At 46.2% G+C, this 22,164-nt stretch overlaps 1 protein-coding gene across 5 annotated transcripts in view; it reads right to left on the reverse strand.

Annotated features, from left to right (window-relative positions):
* The window catches only part of LOC142952660 (sodium- and chloride-dependent GABA transporter 2-like), an 8,307-nt gene extending 2,543 nt beyond the window's left edge, over positions 1 to 5,764 (reverse strand). Inside the window, exons 1-13 of one of the 5 annotated variants that reach the window (XM_076094511.1) lie at positions 5,640 to 5,764; positions 4,654 to 5,541; positions 4,319 to 4,563; positions 3,686 to 3,820; positions 2,574 to 2,714; positions 2,394 to 2,484; positions 2,180 to 2,312; positions 1,947 to 2,081; positions 1,717 to 1,820; positions 1,266 to 1,390; positions 966 to 1,078; positions 712 to 849; positions 495 to 597 (exon numbers count right to left, since the gene is read on the reverse strand). In XM_076094511.1, the coding sequence (XP_075950626.1) occupies positions 495 to 597; positions 712 to 849; positions 966 to 1,078; positions 1,266 to 1,390; positions 1,717 to 1,820; positions 1,947 to 2,081; positions 2,180 to 2,312; positions 2,394 to 2,484; positions 2,574 to 2,714; positions 3,686 to 3,820; positions 4,319 to 4,563; positions 4,654 to 4,655 (1,465 nt within the window). In that variant the 5' untranslated portion in view covers positions 4,656 to 5,541; positions 5,640 to 5,764. Of the gene's footprint in view, positions 1 to 494; positions 598 to 711; positions 850 to 965; positions 1,079 to 1,265; positions 1,391 to 1,716; positions 1,821 to 1,946; positions 2,082 to 2,179; positions 2,313 to 2,393; positions 2,485 to 2,573; positions 2,715 to 3,685; positions 4,135 to 4,318; positions 4,564 to 4,653; positions 5,597 to 5,639 lie in introns of those variants that run through there. The other 4 variants (XM_076094512.1, XM_076094513.1, XM_076094515.1 and 1 more) reach the window with 4 other exon arrangements.
* Positions 5,765 to 22,164: the final 16,400 nt, after the last annotated feature.

Here is a 22,164-nt window from a genome sequence, read left to right on the forward strand (position 1 = left end):
TTATTTAGCCTATTGAGCTTCGACAGAATTTAATTAAATTCAGACATGGAATGGGACGGTAGGACATTTTGTAAATATGAAATAAGTCTGTGATTAAAGGAGCTAAAGCATTTGGTGGGGCTGTGGAGGAGAGAAAGGAAGGAAAGGGAAGTATAGGTGATTAGAAAAGGAAAGGAAAAGAAAGGGAGAAGTAAGGAAGGGAGAGAATAGAAGAGAGGAGAGGAAAGAATATACAGAAAGAATGAGAGGAGAAGAGGAAAAGGAAAGGAGGTAAAGAAAGGTATGAAAAAGAGAAGGTGGTGAGGTGAGGAGGAAAGCAAAGCACATTAAAAGAAAGGAAATGAAAGGAGTGGAGGAGAGGGGAAAGGGAAATAAACAAAGAAAAGTATGACAGGAAAGAAATAGAGGGGGAATGGAAGTCAAATGGAAAAGGAAAGAAGAGGAGAGGACAGGCAAGGAGGAAAGGAAAGGAAGGGTGATGGAGAGATTTGTACCGTAGACCCAGCCGATAGCGACAGACTGGAAGATGGAGAGAAGCAGCAGGCTGGTTCCACTGCAGGAGAAGTGGTCGTAGATCTGGAACACATACAGACCACCCTGCGTCGTGGTGGACACAAACAGGCAAAAAGAGAAAGAACGAAAGAAAGAAAACTCTATTAATTATCATCATTAGAAAAACAGAGGATCATCTTCATCCTGAGTGTGACCTACCGGCGTAACCATGACCAGTCCCACCAGGAAGCAGACGACACAGACGAATAGCAGCAGCAGCTCTCTGCGGTGGCCTCGGCGGATCAGATGGGGGTACAGGTCAGTCATAGACGTCATCAGGGCCTCCAGACTCACAAACTGGGTGACGGAGAGGAGACGGGGTCAGTTTTACCGCACGCACAATACATCAATGCCATCGCGAGGGATTCATCAAAACTCGGTGTGTGCGTGTGTGTGTGTGTGTGTGTCTCTACCTGTGTGTCCAGCCCCAGCATGATGATCATGAGGAAGAAGCAGACGGCCCAGAGCTGGGGGACGGGCATCATGGCTACCGCCCTCGGGAAGGCAATGAAGGCAAGGCCGGGCCCTGAGAGGATGAACCAAAACATATCAAAGTAAGTATGTTACTCTCACATAAAAGCAAGACGTAACCAAGTAGAACCACGATTACCACCATTAAGACATTAATGGTCAGCTGAGAAGGTCCTGAATGAGGTGTTGCTGTGTATTTTGTTTTTAAACTTCTGCCGTCTCCATCCCCGACCCTGTTTCACCTGACTGCACCACGGAGGCGATGTCCACGCCCTGCTCTTCAGCCATGAAGCCCAGCACCGAGAAGATGGCAAAACCCGCCAGGAAGCTGGTGGCGCTGTTCAGGAGGCACAGGAGGAAAGAGTCCCTGGAGGGGCCACGCGAACAAAACACAATTCATTTAGCATTACGGCCGGGACAACAACTTGAAGAAATGCATGTAGAAAAGTGCCCGTAACAGAATCTACTGAGGTGTGGAGCTCTGGCTTGTTAGTGTAGATACAAGCTCTTTCTGTGTGTGTGTGGCAGAGAGGGCTGTTCTCTAAGGTGTGGCTCTATCAGTGTGTTTTCTCTGACCATTCCAGCCATTCCTTCTGGGAGCCACCTGACCAGCCGGGGCTTACATCTTACATTTCAGTGAATATGGCCTGTGTGAAGTGGAGAGGAAGGAGACGCGTGACAAAAGGCTCTCACCTATAGCAGTCGTTGTTGTATTTGTTGTAACTGCCGAGGGCTGTGAGACTTCCCAAACCGATTCCATATGAGAAGAATATCTGGGTACCTGCATCCATCCATACCTGTAGAAAGAGAGAGAGGCGTTTATTAAAGCCAGAATAACGTCCCTGCAGTCTGTAAATCTACTTGACTTGCCAAACTATCGAAACTGTGTCCCCCGTGAACTCTCATTAAGCGTGTTTTTGTACCTCCGGGTCTGCCAGGCGGGTGTAGTTGGGCTTGAGGTAGTAGATGATGCCCTGGGTCGCTCCGGGCAGGGTGGCACCGCGCACCAGCAGCACAAACAGCATGACATATGGGAAGGTGGCCGTCAGGTACACCACCTAGAATGTACACGGCGCGCAGGGGATGTGGTCAGGACGGCACGGGGACAGAGAAAAAAGTAGGTCACCGTAATCTGTAAAGTTCAGATCCCGCTCACCTTTCCGGTGGACTTCACTCCCTTCCAGACACAGAAGTAACAGACGAGCCAGACGACGGCGAGGCACAGAGCCAGCTTCCAGCTGATCGGACCCAGCTCGTCTAAACTGCTGGAGAGACGGAGCACCTCGCGCCTAAACACACACACACACACTGCTGTTAATTTATAATCAATAACACACAAAAGAAGTGAGAAACCAAGAAGCTACACTCACTCCCAGAACTCAATGACAGGGGAGGTGGCGTTCTCAGGCAGGCTGCTCCCATTGGCTGTCTGGTTGTGGTGGTCGAACAGGACGCACGCCTCTGCAGGAGAACACACACAACAATCTAAATTTTACACAGTGGACTCAAAGTGCATCGACAGACGCCTCGAACATCCTGTTGTTACTGACCAGTGTTCCACGTGTTGTTACAGTGCGACCAGGGCAGCACCGCCTGGAAGCTGTAGGACAGGTAGAAGAGAGCCCAGGCCAGGATGACGATGTAGTACACGCAGCCGTGCAGGATCATCACCTGGCTGGCGTAGCCGAGACCTGCGGCGACAGGGAGGAGAGATGGAAGCTGTGTATCCTGGTGCGATGATTTAACCCAAAGCAGATGAACGTGCGGGTTGTTCACAGTAACAAAAATAAACACGCTCCAAAGCGTTCAACTGCATAAATTCTATTATCAGATCAAAGTTGAGTTCCAGATGAGAGCGTCCATTAAGCCAGACACTCGACTCGCAGCCCACATCGAGCACATCTCCATTCAGAGTGAATGATGGCCTTGTGAGGCCTCGAGTGGGTTAGAAAGTGTGGGCTGTTTGCCGACACAAATGGCTTGTTTGTGGTGTCCTCTAATGAACTTCGGGCCTCTATCTGATGATGGCATATTAATTGTGCAAGCCAGTGAGGAATTCCCACAGAAGCATTTCTTTGTTTGTCTGTGTACAAACACATATAGGCGAGCACGTGCTACATATTTTCGTCACAGCCTCCCCCCCCCTGCTGGTCTTCACACGACAGGCCGTCAACAAAATACCGGCAAACCCCGTGTGCGTGTGCAAATATGCCTCAACCTGTGCACATAAAAACCAGGCGTGACAACAATACAGCATGGTCGACCGCTGCTGTTTGTACTCATGTAATTTACCCAACAATTAGTCATTGTGCTGCACCTATAAATAAATACAGCCGGGGAGATCGGCGAATCAAAGTCCTCGATAGTGCCTTTACTGAATGGGCGGGCAGGGCATTGGGTTTGCATTGATTTGGACTTGGGGATGCTGGAGCCAGCACAGAGAAAGATTAGGGCGGAGACAAAGACAAGGAGAGAGAAAGTGAAAAGACAGATGTTGGCGAGGTTACATCTATCTCGTAGGTTTGTAAGGTAGCTCCAGAGCAGATGTTAATATCATCGTCAGTTTAATCAACGGCCTCCACGGAGCCTGGGGACGTGTGTCAATGTGCAACACAGCACCAGCACAAGCTGCAGATCAACATAGCCGATTAGATAAGCCTACCTCCAAATAATGGACAGATGGTCCTCCAGGCGCTGACTCCTCCCAGGCTGGTGTACTGTCCCAGCGATGTCTCCAGGAGGAACAGGGGGACGCCGCACAGCACCAGGAACAACAGGTAGGGTATAAAGAACACACCTGGGCACACACACACACACACACACACACACACACACACACACACACGGTGCTATCCTTGTGAGGACCTTCTCTGATTACATTCAACACAACATCCAACCCTAAAATAACCTTTACCCCAGCTTAAATTACATCTGAACCCGACAATCCAGTAATAACCACAAAATGAACCCTGTTATAAAACCTTATTCATTAAGTTAACCCTCCCAGTCAACCATCTGACCTGACAAAAATAGCAAAAATCTGTGTAATGGACAGATTTTGGAGAACTTTTATCATATCATAGGAGTAAAAATACCAACTAACAAACGCCCCTAGTTTTAGAGGAAGAGAAAAAGATGGCGAGGGAAAACAAAAAGGAAACGATAAGTGCAGATAACACACAGAGAGCCAAGAAAGAGGGGAAAGAGAGAGAGAAAGAGAGAGAGAATTTACAGAATGTTCTTCACACTCTGAAGCTGAAAGTCCCTCTCTTCTTCCCTATCCCACACGCTTTACCTCCTCCGTTCTTGTAGCAGAGGTAGGGGAACCTCCAGACGTTGCCCAGGCCGATGATCTGCCCCGCCACGGCCAGGAGGAACTCGGCCTTGCTCGCCCACTGCCCCCTGGCATGAAGGCCGTCCTTGGTGGCTAATTTCCCGTTGGGGAGGCTCCCTTGGTTGAGTTTATTCAGCAGCGGGTCTCCTTGATGCGGAGGCAGCTGGTCGGCCATGACTTGTTCCGGCAGAGACACCCACGCGCCCCTGAAGAGAGGCAAACACGAGCAATTAGAAGGGAAAGAATGAATGTAAACAAACGTAATCCAAAGGGAACACAAGGCACGGTTCACCCACATCGTCGCAGCCGGGATTGTGCGACAAGACCTTGGGGGTTCGTTCTGGCAGTTGGTTTGGCCGCCTCACTTATCTGTGATATGCGTCTCATGACGAATATTACATGGGCGTGTGTCCTTTATCTGTACTCTGCAGCACACTCAAGGACCAAGTTTGACAACTTTCCGCTTGTGCATCTGGCTGGAGGCAATTTCTCACGCCATGAATTATTTTGGTTGTGAAAGAACACAGATCTTTTCGACATGTCATAACAACACAGGTATACGTCAAGAAAGGGATGCAAGGGTCGTTAATTTCACCTGTCGCAATGCCTGCTGTGAAAAGGTTCATCCATTCCTATTTCTTTTTACTTGACTCTAGAAAGCATTTATCGATAGTGAGACTTAAACCAGATGAACATATATTTACGTTAAAAAAATCCAATTGAACTTATTGTTAGTATTTGTTGTCTCCTGTAATATCTGAATATTTCACTAATGGTTCTATAAGGACCTTTGATCAGTTGATAGTATTTCTTTTCACATTTTTGTCATTTTATTTCCATTATTGATGCAGGGGTTGCTGATGAATTTTCATTTTATTATTATATTATTATTATATTATAGTGAACGTGACCTCACACAGTCTCATTCCCCCCACATGGTTTCCTGGTGTGGCCATGTGTACACAATACAACGACCACAAGCCGCCTTTCACTTGACACTTTGACTGACCGAAAGAAAAAGAAAAATTACGACATTGTAGCAACACATGGGATAAATCACCGGCTCCGTTGTCCCTGCGTTGCGGAATACACATGTAGCGGTTTCCACGGCACCTGTTCTGCTCTCCGTGCGGATCTACACAAGAGAGGCGCGCTGAAGCGAAACGATGCTCTGTAATAGATGCCTAAAATAAAAGCACATTCGTCAATTTGCACATTCGTGCTCACTCCGTGCGTCGCATGAAAGGATACATTACAGAGAATTCGACATCACGGTGCCTACCTCTGTTTCCTGTCGTGCTCCACACCGCGAACACCCCCGTGTGCGGGAGGGGAAATGGTTTGTTCCAGTCAGGGAAACTCTGTGAGAGGCTGCTGGGCCAATATCCAAATGTATAGAGGGACTATGATTGGACGCAGCCAGTCGCGTGGACGCGTACCGGTGTAGGTTACTCAATGATAGGTTATGAAACGACTTATCTTTGATATAGAGCTCTGATAACAACAGATTATATCACAGATGGACTTGATAGGCAGTATTAATGAGATCTTCTACATTATGATGTTTAGACATGGTTACTGAAGATGTAAAGATGGAATATAATAAAACAGTATATGTCAGGAAATAAGTAGATGGATTGTACTTCCTTTTTTAAAAAATCTCTCATTCTGCTGCTACCTTGGGCTTCTAAATATGACCTTATACATTTGAATCGAATATTATAATACAAATATATGGCCTGGACTATTTTGCAATTGCAATACATAATAATAATCACTGTCATCACTTCCAAGTCAAAATCAACAGACACGACTTTACGTAATCACTTCTTAGAAAAAGCAGAGTTACAATTCTTTGCATAAAATTCTTGCGTAAAGCAACAACCTCCGGCTCCCCATTGTGGACTCTGTCCTGTAAATAGTCTCGGCGACTTCACCATTTAGGCCACCTCGCGCAGCTCTCAGCACATTTAATGGGCCGTGTCATTGCCTGTGCTCATTCAGCTGAGCATTTATAGCCATAGTAAAAAAATAAAATAAAGTCCAGGCTCCATTTAGCGCTCTGCTCCAAGGACTTCATTCAGAAAATTACATTCCACTGCGTAGACATATTAGGTTATATTAGCGGGTTTATAAATCACATGCTAAAGTGTGCGTTGTACTCTGACTTGCGGATATATGCACACATGCATACCAGTGTTTCAGCGAGGAGGAACACCACTTTTCAAAAGTCACATCATTCTAAAGCTGATTACTCGGATTTCAGGGTCTTAATTATTCATTGTATTCTACACTGCATGTGTGCCTTTTGTCTCTACATCTTAATGTATCACATTACAGCAACGAGGACTCAACAAATGGCCACTCTTACCGATCAGCCTTTATGTAGACGACACACTACTTTACCTACGAAGCTGGTTTTGATACAGCATCAATCGAGCTTAATAAAAGATGTACTGAGTTGGTCAAATGTAGCTTAAGTCTGCAATTAACTCCTTCTATGAATTTATGTCACAATTTACTTTTGTCTCCCTCATTAGAAGAGAAAATCCCCCCCCCCAAAAAAAATAAATCGAAAAAGTTAAGGGTCAAGCGTCAGGAAGTGGTAAAAAGTCATGCAATCATATCCAATGCGCACATTCCTCAACTACACATGTGCACTCCATTCACATACTCACACAGTTTACATGTCATCTCTCAAAATGCAGATTCTTTGCTTCCCAGGGGCCAAATAAAACACCAGCGGTAAAGGGCCCTTCAATACAGTCGCCATTGTTCTGTCCTGACAAACCTGTAGCCCCTGTAAATGTGGTGCCGCGGCGTGTAACTCAGACCAGGCATAGCCATACACATTTACTGCGTGCTTTACGGCTGCTTTTATTGGTGTCTGGCATCCAGGGCGAGGGCAGTGGGTCGCCGACATACAGTGGTACGCATTGTGAAGCTCTTCAGGCCTGCATCTATCCTGTTGTGAAACGGCAACGGTTTTCAAAACTTTTAGTGGGGAAGCAACATTGCAGCATACAGATGTCAAGATCATCTGAGAAGCGGAAGGTCTCGGGTTAACTATGGTGTCCAACCAAATGGTATATGAATGTCATCCAGCGTACAATAACATCACCATTCTTGCTTTTCGCATGTAATTTTATGCTATGTAGTCTGTGTACTGACTGCATTGTAAACGCATAATGCTACACTCGCAGCTGACTTGCTCAAAAGCACCTCAACACACGCGAATGTTTGACAACATGAGATCATCTATTTGATTACAGTCTGCCAGCTATCAGACCAGACCAGAAAGCTGAGTGTAATTCAACATTCGGAGGATAATTCAATCTTTTTTTTATGCACTCAGACCGGACACATTAATCTGCAGCATCCAACCTTCAGGTCAAACACACTGTAAGATATTTAAGTGGTCTTCTTGCCTTGTTTGAACCCTTTGAAAGAGGAGTTCCTGATGTGGTCATCAGACCTCTAACTCCTTACCTCCTACCCTTACTCTAGTTCCCATGTCCTAAATAGGTAAACATTCCTGTGGCTTTGCCCCCTTCCTCTTCAACCTATGTGAAAAACATACCTTGTAAAAGAGGAGTCTCTTAAAAGCAACCTCTGGCCTGATGTCTCCCCTGAGGCTTGTGGTGGGCCAGATATTTGGTGCTGATATTCTGTCCTGGAGATTTTATGGGAATGTTTTGAGGGGCAATTCCCTCCATGAGTCTTCTAACCACAGTGGGTAGTCCCGTGATGTGTTCGTGCTGCTTTCACAGATTTGTGGGGCTTCACTGTATTGAAGGTAATTTATCCAAATCTCAATATTTTCACCCCCAAATCCTTACTATCACATTATCAAGCACAACACCTAACATGTGAGTATTGTTCTGTGGGCATACAGTCCCCCCCCCTTTTTGGACTGAGCCAGGCTAGCAGTTCCTGTCTATATGCTAAGCTAGTTAGCGTGCAGACACGAGAGTGGTTTCACCTGACTCACAGCAAGAAAGCGAATAAGCATATTTCCAAAAAAATGCCCGGCTATTCCTTTAATATGCCACCGACCACATTCTCCAAACAATCACTCATGCAAAGGAGGGCAAAGCCCACAGCACAGAGAACCCTCTTGACACAACTTCCCGAAACTAAAACAAACAAAATACACTAAAAATGTAATTTAGAAAAGCTGTCTGACAATCCGGCTCCTGTCCGCACTTTAAATCCCCCTCATGCATCGAGATTATGGTGGTTTTATTAGCATCATAATCAAGAAGCCAGCTGCCTGTAAGTACAGTACATAGAGTTTGAAATGAGCACTTGTTTCTGGGCAAACAATGCACAAAGCTGTGATAATCACACCTCTAGTAACACATCTTATTTGGTTAAGTATTAGATCATGCAAAAAGAAACACAAGTATTTTTTTTACCATTAGGACTGTCCTTATGCTGAACTTACCTCGGTTCACGTGGAGACTCACTAAGCCTTCAATGGAGCGCCTTAATGAGACGGATTAATTAAGACCCTGTTCGCCCAGATCTTTTTACAGAAAAGCGAGTACACCCTGTCTCTCCCTCGCCCGTCCAGCCTTTGCCTGTGATGAAACAGGCTCTCGGGGAAACCGAGGCAAGCTAAACAAACCCGGATTCCCGCTGCTCACTGAGCCTGAAGCTCGGGGCTAAAGGATCATGGGAGTCTCAGACCTCATTTCATCTTACATGTACCGTCAACCCTTCAGCAACATTGAACACTGGTCACTTTGTGTAAAGCGACAATGTTGCCAAAGTTTAACATGTGTGACAAATAAATGTAACACTGCAGTGACAACGATACATTTGACTTTATAATGTACTGCACATGATACCAGTGTAATATTTGATACAGATTAACCAAGCGGTGCAAGTATGATTTAGCCAAAAAAAAGAGTGCCAGGAAGTCAGCTGTACAGTGATGTGAGGCTCCCAGACATTCACACTCTGGGCTGAAGTTGCCCCCGGGGAGGAATGCAGCGCTGGATTATCTCAAAGCATCAAATAATAAGCCCCCGTGTCCGCCACCACTGACAGCAAGCACAAAGACTCCTGTTTTTCATCCCAGTGGAGAATAAAAGACACGAACAAAGCTCTGCAGGGATCTCATTTCGGAGGCAAGTTGATGAATTAACTGGATGGAAGCTGCTATATTAAACCAACAGAAATATTCATTTGATTAATTTCCACTGACTAGTACCCCACGTATCTCCACGTTGTGGGGTACCTGCAATGTAATTATATCATTACAGGCCATTGCATCCATTATGACCCGAGTTGATTTTTTTGCTGACTTGACAGCTCTCACCGGCGAGGTTTTGCATTCCATAGCCAGCCGTTTCATCCGCTTGGATGCCTGGAGACTTAATTGAGGTTAAGCGCCTCGGTCAAGGGGCCTCTGAGGGCCACACTGCTCCACTGGGGATTTGTGCAGGGGCCCCCCCTTGATTCTCTGACAAGAAAACAGGGAAGCGTGTTGTGACAAAACTATCTCGATGAGAAAAAGAAAGCAAAAAGCGAAGGGAGGGATGATAAGATCACATCCTCTGTACTGTATGAGGGTATGTGGGTGTTTTAACGACCTAAGGAGGAGTTCACGATCTACAGTTGCACACAAATTACACATGGTGGAGAGTTTTTGAAGCCTGATTTTGACATTTATTAGCATCAAAGTTCTAACTGTTTTAGAGCAGAAACATAAATTAAATTAAAGGGATTTTGTATTTCTCCACCAGCGAGCGCAGGCCAGGACACTGAATCGCAATCACAATGATTAAACCTACAGTAGAGAGCATCTTTCACACACACGTTTCCCATCAAGTGACCACATACTATTTCCCTAATGAGAGGATGACACATACACAACTCAACACCCAGCCTCCTGCAGCTGTATCAGCTAATTGCACACAGCTATGGTTCATAAAGACACCGGCATCAGGTTCCTACTTGACGTACTGTGGAACTACGCGGATCACGGTGGCTGTTCAGTGCTTTTGGGGGGAAACTGGGCCCATAATACTGGTTTTTAGTTATTCATTTAAGGCCTCCTGCCAACAGCCCATCAAAGGGGCAGATTGCTCAACGCCGCCAAAATCCCGCCACACTGCGATGACAGAAAAGGGCATATTTGCCAAATCCGAGTAGCTGCCTCAGCACTGTGGTCGGATCACACGAAAGGGTTGGAAACATCTGCGGTCCAATTTGGCAGGCGTTACAAAGTCCATGCAGCTAAATAGGGACCACGGATAAAACACAAGTGCTGCAACACAGATGACCTCACGTTGTAGTAGCACAGGGAGGGGAAGTAGGTCTTTAGGTGAATAAATGAACCAAAACGGTTCATTGTGTAGCCTAAAAGGTCTATTCTGTGACCTGTTTTGACCCCGTCAAAGAATCGGAATCCATAAAATCCAAACGATAACCAACCCCAATTGCCGTTATTTAATTTACTGTAATTTAATGCACCTGTATCTTGTTACTGTTGCTAATGATCAGACTCCTTAACATTTTGCTGCGTCATGCTGATGTGTGCATAAAGCCAGAGCACAAAGAAGTCATTCACCCACTACAGCGTAGAGGAATGTCACACAAATCAATACATGTTGATACAAGATGATGGCTTTAACGTGGTGGAACGGACATTTTTGGAGCGTTTCTCTTTTAAGCCACTTTATACTTCTACTCCACCACATTTATTTCAATTTTTCAAATTTAGATTTTAAATGCAAAACATTTAGAAAATTAATTACAAAAGTATACAAATTATAGTTGAAATTGGCACACACACACACACGCACACACACACACACACACACACACAAAGATAAATATTTGAAACCCTACCAGTGGAAACGTGACACTGCTCTTCTCAGGTGTTGGATCAAATTGGTGCAGGAACCGCAATAAAAATAAAAAAGAGCAGATGGGAGGGGCATATAAGCTGAGGGTATACAGAGGAAACCACAGGTGTGTTGGATGAAGGAGGACGGTACATTCTGAGCTCTCAAAACTGTACCGTCTACTTTTACACCTATTACTCATCTCTTGCTCACATCGTTACTCTTTACACTGGGTTCTGGAGGTGTGGTTACAGCAATTGCGCAAGGTTGGTGTGGCCCAATGTGATATCTTTACCCAGGGTTAGAACCTATGGTCGCCGGAGGCTTTAATTCAGCTCGGAGGAGAACTTAGCTGTCTCAGTCAACATAGCACGCACTGCTTTAATTGCTTTAACTGACTTCATTTACCATCTCATGTCATGTCATGTAATCCCAATCAGGTCTGTATTGGTTTCACCTCAGTGAGATGCCGACGAATAGAAGCCAAACCGGTCTGTCATTATGTGTGCAGGGCTCCATCAAAACAAGACCAAGATGCTCTAATAACCACTTCCACTCCGCTCTGTCTCCGTCGATTTTCCACTCTCTTAATTCTTCTGTAGCTCTATTTTAAACTCTATTTTGAAGATTTCATCCACAGGTGCTGTGGGAAAGTGAAGTGCTTCGGGTGGACAGTGGACACTGCCTATTAGTCCTTCTGTCTGCTCCTCGTGTCTCTGTCTCGTCCCTGTAGGACACCATCATGTAACCTCTGGTCAGACTTGGTATGTTGTGTTGTCTGGGTATGTTGTATCAACATTAAATTATTTGGGTTTATCTCGTTCACCGAACCAGAGGTTAGACTTTTGTGCGACGCAGACACACGTCCTTGAGGAAGGTATTTCCTAAACTTGCCCAACAAGCTGCAATTTCTTTCAAAACGGCTCAAGTTGGAACAATTTGGTGAAATATGCAAAAGAAAATTGCCTTCATTTGTCTACACTGTGCTATTTGAGGCTGTAATTTGCGGTTGTGTCCGGACTGTCTTGTTTAACAGCTGTTATTGTGCACACCCAGTTTGTGTTGATAGGAGTTCTGTCTGGTCCTTTTGGGTCACGGAGTTGGAACGAGAATGGACAGACAGTGATGTAGAAATCTATTTGGCACGGCGCTGCCCGAGGCAGAGGGAAGGGATGCAGAGAAAACTGTTATGAACACGAGTTGAACCCAAGCGCAGGACACCGACTGAAGGGTGGTGTGAGGATATGGGACTGATGATAAAGAATGGGAGTCAGGGGTCCTGGGGGGGGGGGGGGGGGGGTGGAGATGGCAGAGATAAAGTCAACGTGGGCAGATAATGAGGGGGAAGCAAGGAAAGCAGGCGTAGCTGGCTCAGGAAAAACAGGTTAGAACACGAGCAATACTTTAATTACTGTGTAGAATTAATCCTGAGTTTATACCACTGAGCCAGAGTGAGGTAGTCACATGATAAATAACTCACCTCCGATAACCTTATTTGACACTTAGACATATGAAACAGATTATCAGCAAAGTCCTCCCTTGAACCAGAGTGTACAATTTTGAAAGCCCGGTCAGGGGTGAGATGCATCACTCCTCTAAGTGTCGATGATGTCATGCGTGATGGACAGAATTAACACGACACTGATCCTGCAGTTTTACTGGCGCCAATGCTCTAGTTGTATTTTCCATTTCTGTGAGTGGCTCAAATTTCTAAAAGAGAAATGGATAAAAAAAGCCACACCCTTCCCCCCCCCCCCCCCCCCCTTCCCGGGTGGAAATGCATTCCAGGCACGTTTGCTCCGAGCAATGTACTGTAGTCTGACACGCTGTCCCATTTCTCTTTATCTGAAGGCTTAGTCTGACACTGTCAGCCAGAGTGATGGGCAAACAGGAACCTGAGGACTTACAAGGTGCTTTCTTGGAGTTAGTCCAACACACACACACACACACACACACACACACACACACACAGGCTTTCAGCATACAAACACATACATACAAAGGTAATGACAACAGATTTTAAATGGCCACGTTCTTACTCGTATGATTCATGACAAGGGGGTTCTCAGTCTGTTGTGATTTAAAGGTATAATCCACAAGATTTTCATCGCATCGAACCCTGTTTTGACACAACTATGGCTGATGGAAGTAAAGAAACAGCCACTGAGCCCTGGTGTTATTTAACTTTATGTCTCTCAAATCGTATGTACTACTTATGACAGCTATCATGACATTGAGGAGGGCATATGTCAGCTGTCCTGTTCAAACGCAGCTCCTGCAATCTGGCATTTTGTTCACGGCGGAATATTTACAAGCGCTCATCCGAGGGAACGAGAGCGGAGATTCCTTTATTGCAACCGTCGTCTTGCAACAACGTATTTAAAGGAGTAGGTGGCGCGGGGTTCCTGTCTCCTAATGACACATTTGGATTCCTGCGCGGTAAACAAAAGGGCCGTAATCAACAACTGCAGTCCTCCAGCCTGTTCACATTCTTTTGACCTGAGGAGACGGGCGGGTGGTGGTGTAACGGAATGAGGCATGTGTTTATGTTTCTTTCGCAAGGGTAAGGCTGGCTTTTTACACTGTATGTTGGACATTTTTAATCCCTTGCATATTTTATCGACTTTGTGGCGCAAAAGTCCCGTCAAGACTTTGCTGAACAGAAGAAGAAAAATGGGATTTGTGACCTACGATGCTTTCATATGTCAGAGCAGCAAAAGAGTCAGAGGAAACATTTCTTAAGACTGGAGGGAGGGTCCACTTCTCTGGTCCAAATCTAGGTTTATAACCTCACTATCCTCTGCTGGGACCTCATTTATAAAAGCCCTTGTGTGGTTTCTGTCCTTTTGCTCTGATCCAAGCCACAGTAGTGAGATGAGTGTTTCATTTTGAAAGGAGCTAGGTAATAAAACAGTAACCTCCTGCACGCTATCTGCATTACAGAACTCTCTATTGCCAGAGCAACTTCTCGCTGCATCAATTCTCATCAAGGAAGCAATATAGAAACTGGCTGTCGTCTGACACTTCATCATCATCATCATCGTACAAGGGAAACCTCAAACCCATCGGGTGATCGTTCAGTGTCGATGAGCAAATTGAGTAAGAGGAACAAACTGAGGGGAAGGAAATGAGGAAGCATGGAAAAGGTTGAAAATATGCCAGTCAAAATCATAACTTATTACAGCAGTGAAAAGGACCTCGCACATGCATGAAGACAGACTTCATAACACAACATAAGAGTAGAAATGACTCATCTAGGCTCTTTGGGGGAAGAGGTAGATCCTTGCACTGGCCGAAAGAGCGCAACGCGCTGCAACTTAAAGGCACCCTGTGGAGCTTTTTAACACTAGTAGCGATATCGAGCAATATTTGTACAACTGGGTCACCATTTTGTTTGTGTCATTCATGCACCGGAGCATGCAGGCGGCACGATGAACATTCTCGCTGCCGTTTTTTCCATTATTTCCCTGACCTACAGTCGGTGGCCGAAAGTAGCGATGCGCCAATAAAGGCAGGGAAGAGGAAGAGGAAGAGGATTTTAATTATAGACATTTTTACAGGAAAGAAACGGCATTCAACCTGCATGTTAGGCCTTGTTGGGTATGTTGCTAGATTGGAAATACCCGTTATAACTGACAGAATCAGGCTCAAGAGGTGAGGACACACACACACACACACACACTCTTTTACACACTTTGACAGGCCGGCACGTCCGCGCTGACTTAGTGCTCTGGCCTGCCGCTCGTTGCGGTTTGGCTGGATTTACAGTCGCCCCTCGTGTCCCCTCCAGGCTTTTCATTACCTTTCCCCTTGTGATTAATTGCCCCCCGAGACACAACAGGAACCCACTGTCCTCCGATGCATCTCTCTCGTCAAAGTGATGGCACTCTTCAACGCCAGCAAAAGCTGGAACTTTTGGGAAGTCTTTTGGCAAAGACATGGGCACGGATTCTTCTTCGTGATTCCCTGTGATGCCGTGACCATGAATTACATTACAGTCATTTAGCAGACGCTTTTATCCAAAGCGACTTACAATTCAGATTCTATCACATTTCTACACCGTAGGCACAGCTACAGGAGCAATTTCGGGGTTAAGTGTCTTGCTCAAGGACATAGACATGCGACTAGCAGAGCCGGAGCCGGGGATCGAACGGCCGACCCTCTGATTGAAAGACGGCCCTGCTATCCACTTAGCCACAGTCTCGGCTTGATGAATCTATCAAACAAAAGCGAGCGGTGTCCCTGTACGGCTGCTTTGTCTCGTTTTACTTGATAAAAACCAGTGCCGATTGCCTCTGCCGAAAGGAATGCCCTCAAAACAAAGCCATGCAGAATGAACTTGACCCCTCAAGAGGCCAGATGAATTCAGCTTTAAACGCTTCTTGTAATCTGGCGATATTCGATCTCATAGTTTAAACTTGACCTTGCACGACGTCCCACTGCTCATGTTTTCTATGAAAGATTTTTTTCTTTTCCTGAACTTAAGGGCGTCTTTCCTATCTAAGCTCTTAATAGCCCGCCGAAAAGCATTCCTCGACATTAGCACGTCATAAAACCAAAAACCTCTTTCCTTGTGAACCTGAAGCTCCCTTGTGCTCGGTGGCGTTAGCACCAACAACCAATGCTTGGATGTAAGGAGATCTGTCTGGAATGCCGTGTGAGAGAATGCATGATGGAAAACAATGGAGGCAAACTCTGCTCGGCGTCTCGCCACCACCCAAAACACAGGAGCTTAGGAGACAGACACCCAGACAGTGGTAGGAGATAGTGGGAAATGCCCCACAAAAATGCTGCTTAACCCCAACAGAAACAATGCAGACCCCGCCCCCTGACCAAGAAAGATCCCACAGACGCCTCGGGTTATCTGAAATATGAGCCCTTGAAAAATACAGTATACCTGTGGGCAGAAATCCAACATACTGCTTTAGAAAACAACAAAAGAAACATAAAAACAATATCTGAACTAAAGTGTTATTTTACCCAAACCACCATAGTCACGAATATCATTTTGGCCTCCAGCCCAATACAAGGCAGGTGAATGGATCTTGAAACCACTCCTGTCCGCCATCCTTGAAACTGAATATCTTTGAAACAATCAGCTCCTAGTGTCAGGAAACAGAAAGAATGCCATCATATTTTAAAAAATCTAGGAACTATCTGCATGAACACTGACTGTTTTTGATGACATAGGTTGTATTTTACACTGCACTCAGATGCAGTCGGGTGTTACATTAACTAAAATGTTTAATTAGTCCATTTGTGTTCCCCCCCACTGGGGTTTTTGTCCCGAGCATCGCGGAGCTCCTTTCCTCTGGGAGGATGTTTTGACAGGAAATGGAACTGGTGCGGGCATCCCTCGCGGGGTTCAGGCAGCCGTTTCCTGCGCCAACCTATACCAAGCGTGCCAGCTTACGGCTTGGCCCAGACCACCGTGAGAAAAACAGTCTTCAACATCCTCTAGAGGAGGACTGGGCCTGCCCTTCTGCTGCTGTGGTCTCAGAAAAATAAATGACCACCACTACACCTCCCAGATCCCAGCGTTGCAGGGTGGATGTCTAAAAAAGATAAAAAAAGCCAGACCAAACAGGGTTGGAGTGTGTGACAAAGGTTGATAGGGATACCAGCAACGTATCGACGTGAGAAGGTGCAGAAAGTTGATGTGACTTTGAGGAGCTGATAAAAAAGGGGAAAGAAGCAGAGAGGTGATAGCGTGGAGGCGGGGGGAACAGATGGAGGGATCCTAGGGAAAAAAGAGCCAGTTGGAAAACAGTGAGGTGGAGGGGGGAGAGCGGGAGGAAGAAGGGAGGTTCGGCGGTGAGGGTTTCCCTGATGAAGCACAGCTGACGGTGCGAACCTACAGCGCTCTCATGACAGGCCTCACCACATCAACCCGTTGACATTATTATTCAGCCGTCCGGGGCCCACACACACACTCCTGACCCGCTGCACCGGGCCACACCGCCAAGCATGCTTCTTTTGGACTGAATTCTCACCGGCATTGGGAGCAGCTCAACAAATCAGGTGCAAATTCTTGCATGTGTGGCGGCAGCGTACATCCCTGCAGGCGCGCTTGCCCCAACCTTAAGCTTGGCATCTTGGTGCACACCCTTTGTTTTCGTGAGATGTGTCTGGGTTTATTCCCAATCGCCAATATGAGTGCATGATTTGTCTGTAGCTGCACCGCAGGTAGCCGTCAACATACATCACCTGACGAGCCATGTGTCACCTGACGAGCCATGGGATGTGTGCGCTTGACTCTTGACCTCTGCCTGTCTTTGTGGATCGAACTCAGCGGACCGTTGTGCTGGAGGGCTAAACGGAAAATGGATGGAGGGAGGCTGTTTTCCTGTTTTGCTAGTTTAATGAAGCACAGATGCACTTACACATTAAAAATAATTGATCAAATATACTGCTCCTAGTTAAAGAACGGGAAAAAGCCTCTGGATATGACATTGAATCACTTTTTTTTCTTCCGGACTCTTCCTGGAATCGCATACTTGAACAAAAACGTATAGTCATACATTTAACAAGCTTTTTAAATTCAAAATTGTGACTTCACATGACTTTACATATATAAGCGTCCAATGTGTGTGGTGTACGTAAAGCGGAGAGAACATAAAGTTTGTCCTATGACATATGCACGCTCACACACACACGCAAGCTGCTAAGTCTTATTTTAGTGTTTTTTTTTAAAGTGAAATTATGTAGGGACAAAGTGCAAATCTATAGCTTTGAAAACTTGAAAATAAGGGAATAAAAACGAGATTTTACTCAAGAGAGGAAGATTTTAAAAGTTGGACATGTATTGAATGAGTCAGCAATCATGCACACACACAAGCACACACAATGACGTCACACCCGCATCCGATTTCTGTGAAGGAAATGCATCTCTGTCGACCCGTGTGAACAATGGGAAGGGCCCAGGGTGAATGAATGTGCACAAATTGTGACGTTGGTATCCTTGTCCTCTTCCTGTCGGTGGGAGTTAACGCACCCTCACGCACATGCAGGCTTACATCATCGATACATCCAATGCAGTGCTGGCTTCGGCCCTTTCTGGAGGAAGAACCGTGACGGAATAACACAGAGGAACAACGTGGAACAGCTGCCCATCCCTGGGCGACAGGACCAGTGAGGCCTGGGCTGAGGTCTGGAGGGTGTGGGGCGAGGAAGCGGAAAGCTTGGAAGGGAGGGTCCCCCCCCTGCTGAATGATCCTTTAAGCTGCAGCCAGGGAGATCCTTCTGCGGTCACACACACACACACACACACACACACATATGGAAACATACTGTTGCACGTTGCTCCTCTCACCGGCGACAGGAGCAGCTTCCTCTTCCACACACACACACACACACACACACACCGGGCCAATATCAATACGCCCACGTTGTGTTTGATCTGCGTTGGGGCCATGAGATATCACTCATGTGTACTGTTTCATGGAGTTTGGTCATCGGAGTAGAGATGTCAGGTACTCACAAGCATGCAACGCAAGGTAACTAGTTGGGTAGTGTCAAGAAAACTGGTTAGCTTAGCTTAGCATAAAGACTGTAAACAGGCCCTGTCGAAAGAAGATAAAAGAACCGGCCCCCACTCCTGTCCGCCATCCTTGAAACTGAATATCTTTGAAACAATCGGCTACTAGTGTCAGGAAACAGAAAGAAAGCCGTCATATTTAAAGTACCTCTCATGTCCTGTGTAAGTGTGCATAGAGTTCCTATACAAACAGGATTTACAAAGCCGCACCGCTAATAAGCCTCTCCCACCACAGCACCTGCTGTCAATAAACGAAGGATTAACAGGGGGTCCCTCTCTGCAACGCCACCAAAGCTATTCTCACTGAGGAGGCCATGGCGGTCACAGGAATGCTTTTCATTCTCATCTCAGCGAGGATATGTGCAGACATATCTGATATCGGATAGCTGCCCTGTTCGCTCCTCTTTTTTCTTTATCTCATCTCTCTTTTTCCGTATCTTGTCCCCTCTATGCCCTCCTCTCCTCTTCCCAAAACCAGACACCACATCTGTCGAGAAGGGACACAAAACGTTTTCCAGAGGACATTCAGCTGGCAGCTCGACTGTCCTCTCATCCTTCTCCCTCTATTTCTATTCGTCTATTCGAAGGCGTCTATCTTCATCCTCAACTAGTGTCTTTCTTTCTTCTTCTCCATCTGCCTGCCTCTTCTTCATTCCTTCCACCCGTCATTTCTTTCCGCTGTCATGACCCCGCATTTAAAAGCAAGGGGATGGCACGTTGCTGTGAAAACATGTCAGTCAGAACTGAGTTGAGAGGGAAAGCACAGCTGGAGTGTGTTACAACAGTTGACCCAATATTCAAAATAGGGTGTGATCCGACTTCACATGAGAAGGTGAAGCTGAGATCTGCCATTAGATAAGAACAACAACACACAAAAAAGGTCAGATAACAGTCAACCTGACACTGCTGCGATTGTTTCCCACATTACAGTTTGGAAGAGGACGTGTGGCACTTCCTCTTCTCTTTCTATGATGTTGCTGTTTGTTTGCTGAAGACGACACCAGGGCTCTAGTGGCCCCTTTTATGCAGGGTGCATCGGTAGACTCACACCTCAGTGCTACATCCATGGTGGCTTTTGTCTGGCGGATTGTTTTCATAGACATTTGAATGGGGGTGATGAGGTCTCTGTGGAGGAGGCCTTTAAAAGCAGCAACCATTCGTAATCACATTTAATAGGAGGGAGTCTGACGTGGGCAGAGAAAGTCCAGCCATGTTGGGGTTTAATGGGGAGCTCTGGGATAGTTCATTGTCTCCCATCGAGATAGGATCTGTGAGAACCTCCCTGTGACGTTAGCCGGCTGGTTGCAGAGATAACCCTTCAAGCTGACCCCTGCAAGATCGTCAACGTCACCCTAAAAGCTCAATTAAATCCTCAAAGCACTTCCTTAATATAAGCGATGTCTTTGTAAATGCACAAAAAGTGAGAAAAGTTGTTTCACCTGAGAGAATTCCATTTGTGCTCTTTTTGTCTCACTCGGGGAAAAACGTGACATCATTTTAGGTCTACCGTTCGAGCACCAATCAGGATTTAGCAACTTTTTTTGTGACAGTTGGTGCGGATGTCACTGTCAATCATATCTGCTCATACAACTCCCACACACTCCTGATGAAGCGGATAAGAGTTTCGGGCTGTGAAACCGTTAACAAATCACAAACAATTCATGTTTTTACCGCAAACTTTGACTACGATTGTTGCATATTCACTCATGAAAATGTAAGCCGATAGAGAATTACAGTTTCCAGGGGCTTTACAGTGCAGTGCATTGGCTTTTAATCTTCTTTACACCATATATTAGACCCCAATATTCATTTTACAGGTAAAGCACAGGATGCATTTGTGATATAATACATAAATATATTCATATTTGGTACTGAATTCAATAGTAATGCAAAAAGCAGTACTTCTACTGGACTATTTACAGAATTAGATTACTTCTTACACCACTGACTGATAAATTGCAGGACTAAAGCAAATCAAACTGCACAGTGAGAGTGTGTGTGTGTGTGTGTGTGTGTGTGCATTCATTTGAACGCGTGTGTGAGTAATATTTAATCCATGCAGACAGACAGCCACGAGCCTCTCATCTGATTCAGCTGGACTTCGTGACTCTCCCCTCCGCCATTGTTACCCTATTTATGTCTCCCTCCAATTAGACATCTGGAGACAATCTGCGTGTTTGTGTGTCTTTCAAAATGCTGACAGTGGAGTTTTCAGGCGGGGCAGGGGGGGGGAGGGGGCACACAGAGTTGAAAAGCGGGTAATGCTGGTGAGGGAACGGAGGAGCTCTCCATCTTTAGCGTACGATGAGTCAGGTTGGTCGCGTTTGAAGAGAGCGATGAAAGATGGTAAAATGACTTTGCTGCTTAGTGGTCGACTGAAGGTGATTTACGCTGCGTTTTCCCATCACAACCTCCTCTTTTTGAGGTGTGTGTGTGTGTGTGTGTGTGTTGATTTCTAGTTGCCGGTACACTTGCTTAATCACACACATGTGAGTTATTTTTCATTGCCTTAGCGTGTGGCAATGTCAGCTGCGGCTGCCAAACCGTCGCTCTCATCGCTGGGATTGTGTAAGCACCGGCAAGAGTGCAAGAGCCAGAGGACGAGGGCCAGGGGACGAGGGCCAGGGGACAAGGGCCAGGGGACGAGGGCCAGAGGACGAGGTCAGCGGCCGCAGCTGTTCGCATGTCCTCATCCTGGAAGCAACCATGACTTCACCGCGGCCGCCGGTTCCGCCTCGCTTTGAATGCGAACTTTGTACCTCGTAGTTTAACACTCGGCAGACCTCAGAGATCTGCAGAAATGTTGTCCCGTCTGTTTTTTTCTTTCATTTTCTTCTACTGGGTGCCTGGAATGGCTTGAACACACTCTTAATAGCATGTTGAGTCATTTACATTATTGTGTCAATGACTTGGAGCGCTTGTGCTAGCCTCGCTCTGCCAGATGGGTGGTTCCATTCCTCCACGCATGTCAAACTGACTTCAAAATATAATTTAATTCCTTCTCCAGCAGTAGCAAAACCACACCCCAAGATCTGTCACAAATCCATTTGCACTGCCAATGCGTCCCTGAAATGATATGTCCTCTCTTATACAACATAACATGGAGGACACCCCCACCATTACCTCTCCTTCCTCTCACTGTGATACAGTCCAGAGGCTGAGCTCTGTTTTTCTTCACCTCCCTTTAATGGCTTCTGATGCTTCTGATGCTCCCCAGCTGGACATGCGGGTAAAAGGCGAGTCGGCTCCGGGCGTTTGCCGTATGTGGCAGGGCTCTGTGCGGCTCGTGTTGAAGTTGAGAATACGATCCCTACATTGTCGGCTCTCTGTCCCGTGTTTTCACAGCCAGCTCCCGGTGAGGCTGTGTGCCTCTGTACTGGGGTCACTTGCAGGCTCTGCTGCATGTGTAGGAG

Source organism: Anarhichas minor, unplaced genomic scaffold, assembly GCF_050575085.1.
Source record: "Anarhichas minor isolate MPS153535 unplaced genomic scaffold, ASM5057508v1 ptg000018l, whole genome shotgun sequence".
Lineage (NCBI taxonomy): Eukaryota > Metazoa > Chordata > Actinopteri > Perciformes > Anarhichadidae > Anarhichas > Anarhichas minor.